At 60.1% G+C, this 9,961-nt stretch overlaps 3 protein-coding genes across 3 annotated transcripts in view; 2 read left to right on the top strand and 1 right to left on the bottom strand.

The window, feature by feature from the left end:
* LOC103619763 (ectonucleoside triphosphate diphosphohydrolase 8-like) overlaps window positions 1-5,967 on the top strand; it is a 12,592-nt gene extending 6,625 nt beyond the window's left edge. The window contains 6 exon segments of the mRNA XM_008638330.2: window positions 876-1,137; window positions 1,861-2,094; window positions 2,547-2,816; window positions 3,482-3,592; window positions 4,408-4,545; window positions 4,820-5,967. Of these exon segments, the coding sequence (XP_008636552.1) occupies window positions 876-1,137; window positions 1,861-2,094; window positions 2,547-2,816; window positions 3,482-3,592; window positions 4,408-4,545; window positions 4,820-5,002 (1,198 nt within the window). The 3' untranslated portion in view covers window positions 5,003-5,967.
* Window positions 1-9,961, top strand: part of LOC108448180 (ectonucleoside triphosphate diphosphohydrolase 8-like) — a gene marked incomplete at its 3' end in the record, with an annotated part of 20,097 nt that overhangs the window by 2,112 nt on the left and 8,024 nt on the right. The window lies entirely within an intron of this gene.
* Window positions 6,707-9,961, bottom strand: part of LOC103619762 (ectonucleoside triphosphate diphosphohydrolase 8) — a 5,440-nt gene continuing 2,185 nt past the window's right edge. The window contains exons 4-9 of the mRNA XM_008638329.2: window positions 9,777-9,958; window positions 9,013-9,243; window positions 8,260-8,520; window positions 7,805-7,915; window positions 7,408-7,545; window positions 6,707-7,075 (exon numbers count right to left, since the gene is read on the bottom strand). Of these exons, the coding sequence (XP_008636551.1) occupies window positions 6,866-7,075; window positions 7,408-7,545; window positions 7,805-7,915; window positions 8,260-8,520; window positions 9,013-9,243; window positions 9,777-9,958 (1,133 nt within the window). The 3' untranslated portion in view covers window positions 6,707-6,865. The remainder of the gene's footprint in view (window positions 7,076-7,407; window positions 7,546-7,804; window positions 7,916-8,259; window positions 8,521-9,012; window positions 9,244-9,776; window positions 9,959-9,961) is intronic.

Raw genomic sequence — 9,961 nt, 5'->3', positions numbered from 1 at the left:
GGCACAACGGGGAAAAAAACCCCCCCCCAGCCACTGCCAGGACAGTTCCTGCACAGGGCCAGGACCCCAGCTCCCCCTGTGCCATGAGCAAACCACTGGGGAGGGAGGGGAAGGGGAAAAGGCAGCCTGGGGGGGACACAGGATGCTCAGGACACAGGCTGAACTGTCCTGAGCAATGTCTGCTGGGACGTCCCAGGATGGTGCTGCATGCCCAGTTCCAAGCAAGAAATGCTCTTCAGAGCTCTGTTTGCTCTTCATTATTCCTTGAAAACAAGGAGATTGGGATGCCACCAGGAGCTGTGCCACCTGCCCAGGTGGGTGGGTGCTGGTGGGGCAGAGGTGGGAGGTGAGGAAGTGCTGCAGGTCCTGCCCTCACCTTTCACCAGCCCCTATTAGCTCTCTTCAAATGCCAGCCTTCATTTCATGGCTCTTGGTTTTATGGCTGCAGAAAGCTCATGTTATTTCTGTGCCCTGGCAATCAGACCTGGGAAGGAGCTGGGGCATAGCCTGAAGGTTGCTCACTTCAGAGAGCAAGAACAGCCCTGAGACATCTTCCCCACTGAGAGGTCTGAACCCAGGCTGGAACCTTCCCAAAAAAACCTGGAGGCCAGCAACCAGCCCTGCCTTGGGCACAGCCAGCGGGTGATGCTCAGACCCGGGCCTTGCAGCACAACCCCCTCTAGCCTCCTGCACTTGGGCAGGGAAGGGTGGCCTGGGAAAGCTCTGGGTGACTGGGATCAAGCTGCACTGGAGGGGAGAGGTTGCTCTTGCCCCTAGATTGGCAATGCCAAGCTGAGATCACTGGGATTTACCCCTCGTGAGCAGCTCTGGCAAGTCACATGGCAGGAAACACCCACTCAAACAGACTGCTTGTTGCAAAGCCTGGGAGTATGTGGAACTGGGAGAGAACCAGACCCTTTCCTTGCATTTCCTCTTGTGTAGCTGGCTATGTGTCCTGTCCTTTGCACCCTTCCTAGGGAACAGAACAGCTCAGCAGCAGAGCAAGTCCTGGCCGAGGTTGCTAAAACCATGCAGGAGTACCCTGTGGCTTTCAAAGGGGCTCGAATCCTTACAGGAGAGGAGGAGGGGGTTTATGGCTGGATCACCATCAACTACCTGCTGGACTCCTTCACCAAGGTGGGAGAGGGGTGGAACACCCACTCCTTGGCTAATATAGCTTCTCTGATTTTCCTTAAGCTTTCTCAGTGCAGGAGAGGTCAGGGTTGGCAGCTTTTGGGAATGATCCAGGGGAAAGAGACACATCCTCTGGCTTGCCCACAGCAAGCAAGGAGGGAGAACTCAGGAACGAGGGTATCTGCTAAGAGCTCAGGGCAATCTCCACACCGTGTGGACAGAGGGACTCTCGGGACAGCGAGGTCAGTGCAGCACAGCTGGGCTTTGTCTCCCTGCCCTGGGAAGCTCCATCTCCCTGTGCTGCTGGGAGACTCCAGCTGAAGGCAGCTAAGACCAAAGCTCTGTCCCAGCCCTGCCACAGCTCAGAGTGGTGCTGGCAGTGTCAGGCTCCTGTGGGGGCTGTTGGAGGATTCTTGGATAGAAATCCTTCCTCTTGCACCGGGACCCCTGCAGCCTCCTCGGGAAGGGCAGGTCCCCAAGCCACTCCCGACCAGCACTTTGGCCTGGGGATGGTGACTCAGAGCCAGGTGAGCCCACAGCACATCAGCACCTGCTGACCACCAGAGAGCTCCCTCTCTGTCCTGGCTCTGATAAATACCCCGGCTGGTGGGGGGGCTCACACACAGAGTGAATTTAGGAACAAAATCCTGTTGCCTTCAATGGGATGAGAATTCTGCTCAGGGCATTCTGTGCTACTCCTCTTCCTCTCCTGGCTCTCCCTGGCAGTACTCCCCCAGAGCACACGCGTGGCTTCGTCCGGAGGCAGCCAACATTTTTGGGGCACTGGACCTCGGAGGAGCATCCACTCAAATCAGCTTTATGCCCGAAGGTTCAGCAATGAGCCAGAATGAAGCCTCTGAGTTCACCCTGTATGGGTACAGCTACAACATCTACACCCACAGCTACCTCTGCTACGGGCAGAACGAGATGCTGAAGCGGCTGGCGAAGGAATTAATTGTGGTGAGAGGCAGCTGAGGGGTAATTGGCCTGTGGTGTCATGATGCCAGCCACAGAGCTGTCAATGCAGAAACTAAGGACAGGCAGGGCTCTTCTGGAGAGGCGTCAGCAAGGACTGAGAGCAAGGACAGACTCCTTGGAGCATGGCAGGGCAAATGTGGAGAGGAGCACGGACATCACGGAATCACAGACTGGTTTGGGTTGGAAGGGACTTTAGAGCTCATCTTGTTCCACTCCCCTGCCATGGGCAGGGACACCTTCCACTAGACCAGGGTGCTCCAAGCCCTGTCCAACCTGGCCTTGGGCACTTGCAGGGATGGGGAAAATGTCAAAAGGGGCAGTTTGGGATCTTCTGGCTTTATATGGTGTACAGAAATGCAGGACCAGGCTCTTCTCAGAGGTGCAAAGTGCCAGGAGGGTCTGGAGGAGCTGCAGCTGCATTTTGCTGTCCCCAGGAGTCGTTCCCCAGCACACGAGTCCACCACCCCTGCTACCCAAAGGGCTACAACGAGACCGTCTCGCTGTCCTCCTTCCACACCAGCCCCGCCACCGCACCCACCCCGCCCCTGCCCCTGGGCGACAGCAGCGTCACCCTGGAGGGCAGGGGCAACGCCAGCGGGTGCCTGGCAGCCCTCAGGAAGCTGTTCAACTTCTCGGCGTGTGGCCAGAGCCAGGACTGCACCTTCGACGGTGTCTACCAGCCCCCGCTGCGGGGGCAGTTCATTGTAAGGCAAACCCGTCCTCCCACCTCCTCGGAAGGGCGGCCCCGGGGCTGGGGTGTCCCTGCTGCCCCCTGGCACTGTCACCTCCTGCAGGGAACGGGGCAAGGAGCTCCCCAAGCACCACGGCCTGAGGGCGTGCCAGGGATTGCTGCTGGGTGGTTTTCCAGCCAAATCCCCAAATGGGACCATGTTGAGAATCATCAAATCCCAGACTGGTTTGGGGTGGAAGGGACCTTCAAGCTCTTCTCGAGCCACCCCCTGCCATAGGCAGGGACACCCTCCACTATCCCAGTTTGCTCCAAGCCCTGTCCATCCTGGCCCGACCCACCCCCCCCTGCCATAGGCAGGGACACCCTCCACTATCCCAGTTTGCTCCAAGCCCTGTCCATCCTGGCCTTGGGCACTCCCATGGATTTGTTAATAAAACAGGGGTTTGTCAAATCCCAAGTGTTTGGTGAAAACCCAGGAGTTGAGACAGCAGCCTTCAGGCAAGGCTCTGGCTGTGTGCACCAGCCCCCAACCCATCACCTGCTGGGACAGGGACAACAGTGCCCCGGGACTTCCTGGGATGGGACAAACCCTGTGAAGGAAAATCCCACGTCCTGCTCCAGGCAGCTGCCTGGGGTCCCCACTGCAGCTCACCGGTGTTTCTGTCTCTCACCTTGCAGGCCTTCTCTGCCTTTTACTATAACTTCAAGTTCCTGAACCTGACGGAGGGGCAGCCGCTGGCCGTGGTCAGAGAGGCCATCGAGGGGCTCTGCACCAGGAGCTGGGAGGATGTACGTTCCTCAGGATGGAGGCTGCGTGGAAGATTGACAAGCAAAGGGGTCCTGCGGTGGGGAGAGGGAGCAAGGCTGCCTGGTTCTGAGCTGTGCCCTACACAGCAGAGCCACCCCTGAGCTCTGTGTGGAGCCAGCACTGTCCTGCATCCACTCGTGGCTCATACACCCTTGGGGAAAGGGCAGCCAGGGCAGGCAAGGGCAGCAGGATCTCATCTCCAGGAGCTGGGGATGGAGGTGGGAATGGGGATGGAGGTGGGTCTGTAGCAAGGGAGGATGGTGAGAGCAGAGCCAGCTGCTGGCACCATGCTGGAGATGAGTCAAATCTTGGAATCATAGAATTCCAGACTGGTTTGATTTGGAAGGCTCATCTTGTTCCATATCCCTGCCATAAGCAGGGACATATTTCACTAGACCAGGTTGCTCTAAGCCCATCCAGCCTGGCCTTGAACACTTCCAGGGATGGGGTAGCCACAGCTTCTCTGGGCAACAAATGGGGGTGGATAAGCCCAGGGATGTGTCAGCACCCAATGGGGCAGAGAGCAGGAGGCCCTTGCAGGAGGAGGCTGAGATGGGAGAATCTGGGGCAGGAGGAGCTACAATATCCATCTGTGTTTCCATGTGGAGTGTAGATCCTCCCCACAGGAGTTGCACTGTATAGAAATCCAAAATCACTGCCTGGCCCAGAAGTCTCCCTCTGGATGCTGGTGACTGGGCAGCCACTGCCGCTCAGGCAGCACATGTCAGGGCTTTGTCTCTGTACAGAAATTGCCTGTGAATAACTTCCCTTCATCCCCAAACATTTCCCACCCCAGCTGTCTTCCAGCTACCCCAAAGAGAATCCCAAGCGACTGCCTAAATACTGTGCCAACGCCAACTACATCCTCACACTCCTGCTCGATGCCTACAAGTTCAACGAGACCAGCTGGAACAACATCTTCTTCCAGATGAAGGTGGGCAGCGCTCCCAGCCTGTGAGGGGGAGCAGAGCAGCACCCTGTTGTGGGGTGCTGGGGAGAACCAGCCACATTTTGGGGTGCTGGGGGGAGCCAGCCCCTCTGTGGGGGTACTGGGGAGCAGCGGTCCAGAGAGCCCTGCCTGCCCCCCATCCTGGCGTGGCACTGCTGTGGGGACACGCTGTTCGGGCTGAGCAGGAGCGGGTGGGTGGCCCTGTGGCAGCGGTGGCTTTCCTGCAGGGCTAACCCCCCGTCCCCTCTCTCCGGGGCAGGCGGGGAGCTCCGACGTGGGCTGGACGCTGGGGTACATGCTGAACCTCACCAACATGGTCCCGGCCGAGGCTCCAGCCAGGGTGAAGGGGCACAGGCCTTCCCTGTGGGCTGCGGCCGTCATCTTCATCATCCTCACCCTCGTCTTGGGGCTCGCTGCCCTGCTCCTGCTGCTGTGGGTGTAGGAGCCTGGCCGTGTCTGGGAGCCCAGCGGGATCAGACCAGGGCTGCAGGGCCGTGCTGGAGTCCCCAGTGCAGGACTGGCAGCCTGGGGCTGGCTCTGTGCTGCTGAGCACATTCACCTCTACAGCTCCAGAGCACTGGGATCTGCTTTTCCATGGGGCTGGCCCCCAGCACGCAGACAGGCACTCTCTGAGGTTTCCAGAGGAGCTCCACTCCCATGGAGACCCAATGGGATCAGCCTGCAGAAGCCTCAGCCAAGCCTGTGTGCCTCCTGTCACCGCTCTGCGTGTCACAGACACGGCTCCATCCCGCCGGCCTGGCCGTGGGGCTGTGGAGAGCCAGCCTGGCCGTGGGGCAGTGCCCCAGTGCCAGCCTGGTGGGGCACAGTGCAGGCACCTGGGGACAGGGTGCTCCATGCAGTGCCGGTGTGACCACGGTCACCAACAGCCAGGCGGGTCCCTGCCAGCCTGAGGGACGCTCTGGGGTCCCTGTGGGGCTGATGTGGAGATGGGCTTGGAGAGAGAAGGAAAACTGAGCACCCAAAGTCAGAAGTGTGGTCCACGCCCCTCCAGAGAGTCCATCTCATCTCATCATCTCATCAGCTTGTCATGTCATCTCATCCCATCATCACATCTCACCCCTCACCTCATCATCTTCCTTTTCGCCTGGAATAAAGGGATTGAAGCTCCTCAGTGCCTTCCTGGAGACAGCGCTGTCCTACGGGCAGAAGGCCTGGACCCCGTGGGTGTCAGGATGAGGCTCCAGCAGGCTGTGAGTCCTGCCCTGCACGTGCCTCAGCTGGGTCCTGCCCACAGCCTTTGCCCTTGGTTCTGCTCGTTTTTATCTGCCCTGTGGATGGTTCATGTTGCTGTTTGCGTTCCCACAGTGAGGAGCAGACCTTTGGCGTCCCTGTGGAATGCTGGGCACCTCCCAGCTCTCGTCACCCAAATAAACGTTGTAATAGGCAGCACGTGCGGAAATGCCTGTTACTTTGCTCCCAAATAGTTGTGATTTCCTTCCTTCCCTCTCCCAAGTAAGGGCTGGTGATGATGGAGACTCAGGGGAGAGGCAACAAATCTGCGGGAGGTGTCCCTGGAGACACTGAGGTGTCTGCTGGAACTTGGAGAGGAGCCAGCAGTGCACAAGGACAGGCCTTTTCCTTCTGAGAGGAGGGGTCTCAACACACCCCTCACTTGGCTGCCAGTGGGACTCCCCAGAAATGTAAGGAACTGCCTCTGCCATGTCCCAGAAGTGTTCCCACGTCACCCTGTGTTGGGAAGGCAGGATGAGCTGTCTGCCAGGCACAGGGTGCAGCTGGACTGGAGAGACCCTCATGCAGGAGAGCAGGGGGCTGTGCCATCCCTCCCTCACAGGGCTTCCCAGTTCTGGGCAGAGCCCAAGTCCTGTCTACCAGGCCAGTGCCCCACACCCCAGTGGCACGGCCCCTGGGGCTGGTGCTGGCCATGGGAGATTCAGACCCTGACTGGGACGGGGCAGGACACGTGTGCCCCACTCTGCTGTGGGCTGTAACCAGCCCTGTGACAGTCCCACTGCTGCCAGACCGCCCTGATGCCCATCTCCAGCCACCCCACAGCACTGAGGTCCCTAGGCCCCAGCGCTGAGCCCCTGCCCTGCATGGCCAAGCCCTCCCTCCTGGAGCATCTCAATCAGCAGCGCGGGGAAAGGAGAACCAGAGAGCACACGGCTGTGAGGAGGATGCTTTACAGCTGTGCCAGTGCCAGCTCACCAGGCCACGACTCAGGGCCCCCCAGGACAAGTCCATGGCCCCTGGGCACACAGGCGTGATTCCCAGGAAGCAGCTCCTTGCAGAGGTGTGGCAGCAGGACTCGGTGGAGGCAGTGCTGCTACAGGTGCTCATAGCCCGAGGAGTTCCTCTGGCAGCACGTGGCTGCGAGCAGGCAGAAGGTGAGGATGAGCATGATGGCCAGAAGAACCGTGGCTGCTATCCAGCTGCAGCTCGGGAGGCCTGTGACTGCTGCGGGAGGCTCCGAGGGGATCATGTTGGTGAGATTGAGCATGTAGCCCAGAGTCCAGCCCACATCTGTGTTAGCAACCTGCGCAGACAGAGGGGCAAGAGGGATGGCAAAGGCTGCAAAGTACCAGGCAAACTAGAGAAGAGCCTGCACCCCCAGGTCCTGCTCTACAACCACCATTTCTGTGCCCACCTGGGGCTGCAGAGGTCCCAGCAGTGACATAAACTGGGGGAGAGCATAAAGGGCCAGGCCAGGTGTCCCAGCAGCTGCGTGAGTGTAGCTCAAGAGCTGCCCTGGGTACAGGCAGTGGGGCCGTGCTGTCCTGGTGTCCCCATCCCCAGCAGCAGCAGGGTGGGCACAAGGCACTTCCTGGCACAGAGTGTGAATCTGGGGGCTGCTGGATGCTCTCGTACCTGCTGGACAAAGTGGATGCTGGGCCACGTCGTGTGGCTGAACTTGTAGCCTTGCAGGAGAAGGGTGAGGCTGTAGGAGCTGGCTGTGCAGGCGTCACGGAGCTGGGTCCTGCTCGCCATGGGGAACAATAGCTGCAGCTGCAGAGGGGGGAGAACAGGGGGAGGCTGGACACGGAGCAGCGCTGGGTGTGCCCACACTGGGAACAGCCTGCAGTGCAGCTGGGAGCAAAGACCGGCAGAGCAAGGAGGCCCAGGGGGCTGCAGGCTGCTCTCCCATCCCTCTCCAGGTCCAGAGACCTTTGTGCTCCTCCTGGCTCTCTCCAGCTGTCCACAGCAGAGGATGGGCTGTGGATGAGCCCTCAGTGCCCACGAAATGAACTCCTGGGCAGAATCTCACCTGCTCCCAGCTGCTGGAACAGATCTGCGCGATGGTGGCATTGACTGAGCTCAGGGACTGCCCTCCTGTGAGGTTCAGAAAGTGAAGGGTGTGATAAAACCCCGAGAAGGCCTGTGTGTGTTGAGACCAAAGGTGACAGGTTAGTGAAGCACTCAGGCCACTGATACCCCCACCCCTTTGCAGGGTCCCTGTAAGGCCCCGCTCAGCACTGCACTGATGGCAGTGACCCTGTGGGAGGGAGCTTGGGAGTGCTGCCTGCAGGGACAGGGACTGGTCTGGGAGAGCAGAGGTCTGGGGCTGCCTGGCACGCGGGTCAGCACCCTGTGTGTCCCCATGTGTCAGGCACATCCCAGCTCCAGGGCTGGCACTACTCAGACACTCCCCTAGAGCAGTTCTCCAGGGGTTATGCCACAAACTCCCATCACGCCCCCAGGCGTGGGGATGGAGCTGCTTACGAAGAACTGTCCCCGCACGGGGGGCTGGTACACCCCATTGAACCCGCACGGCCACTGCGCCCCGCAGCTGAAGTTGAAGAGTCTCTGCACGGCCGTGCCACACGCGGCTGGGTCCCCTGTCCCCGTCACCGTGAGGACAAGGGCAGGGCTGGCTGAGCTGGGTGCACGCACACAGGGGCTGTCGTAGAGCTCAGCCACGGTGATGTTCTCCTGGTACCCCCGCGGGTAGCAGGGGTGGGAGATCTGGGCACTCGAGCTGGCCTGGAGAGAGATGGAGCCATTAATGGGGCTGGGGTGCACTGAAACCCTTCCCACAGCCCATCCCAAAAGGCAGGACCTACACCCCAGGAGGACTGGATGCAGCCCAGCTGTGAGCTCCCTGAGCATCCCCGGCTCCCACAGCACGGGGCTCTGCCTCTGTCCCGGGCAGTTGTGCAGGGACTGTGCTGGGAAACCTCTCTCTGGGCAGCAATGGAGCGAGGCCAAGAGAATGGTGACAGCAAAAACCCTGCGGGTACAGCCGGGCTTGGGAAATTACAAAAATGCCACTCCATGTCAAGACAGGGGGAGAAGGGAGCCCTGGCTGGCAACCACCACCTCCTTCCACCCAAATGAGGGAATCTGGGGGTTCCCTAGATAAAATCCAAGCCTCTGCCAATTCCCAACTCTTTGCCCACAGGCACACCCAACATTGCTGCGGGAATGTGCCATGGCCCTGGGAGACGGCTGAGCAGCCCCCGCGCCCCGTGGCACCTGGTGCAGGGCTGCCAGCAGCATCTTCAGGGCCTGGCTCTGCCCGTAGCACAGGTAGCTGTGGCTGTACAGGGAGTAGTTGGTGCCGTAGAGCCGGAAGAACACGGACGTGTTCCTGTCCTCCACGGGCACCCCGGGCTGGAAGGTGATCTGCGTCGAGGCACCGCCAAGGTCCAGAGCTCCCAGCACCTCGGTGTCCTGGGGATGTTCCCATCTCTCTGCAAACGAGAACTGGCCCAGCACACAGCAGGGGTCAGGCTGAGCTGCAGCCACTCACACTCACGCTCCCTTCCCTCCAGGAGCTTTGGCCTCCAAAGCCCCAGAGGCACCTTCCACGTGCTCCTGGCTCCCTGTTTGACCCCTGCCTGCCCACATCCTCCTCATCCCACAGACACTTCCACGGAGCACTGAGGTGGGGCCTCTTGGCTGCTGCACATCTGCTGGGATCTAGACACTTGGAGGAGGGAAAAAGCAACTCTGTCACCCGGAGGCTGACGCCGCTGCCGTATCCCTGTGATCCCAAAATCCGCCCGTGTGTCAGCACAGGACTCCACAGGGCCAGGCTGAGCTGGACACAAAGATCCTGTTAATCACAGTCATGGGGTTGAGTCTGCAGCCCACGACCACAGCGGGGGACATTTGCTTGGCTGCCCAGTGCCCCAAAGCCCCCTTCTTCCCTCCTCTGGGCATAAGGCACCCTGGCTGTCGCTCAGACAGGGACATTCTCCCCGCTCCCCCTGCCCTGCCCTCTCCCCGAGCTGCACCTTGACCAGGGTCTCCAGCAGGTAGTTGACAGTGATCCAGCCAAAGGAGCCCTCCTCGCTCCCCGTCAGGATCCGAGCTCCGCGGAAATCCACAGGGTACTCCCCAATGGCCTTGGACACCTCGGCAAAGACCTGCTCGGCCTTGGTGCTGTTCTCCATCCTGCCAGCAAAGGCACAAACCCCTC

Source organism: Corvus brachyrhynchos, unplaced genomic scaffold (genome assembly GCF_000691975.1).
Source record: "Corvus brachyrhynchos isolate BGI_N302 unplaced genomic scaffold, ASM69197v1 scaffold305, whole genome shotgun sequence".
In the NCBI taxonomy this organism is placed as follows: domain Eukaryota; kingdom Metazoa; phylum Chordata; class Aves; order Passeriformes; family Corvidae; genus Corvus; species Corvus brachyrhynchos.
The sequence above is the reverse complement of the archived record's forward strand: the minus strand, read 5'-3'. Positions and strand labels throughout refer to the sequence as shown.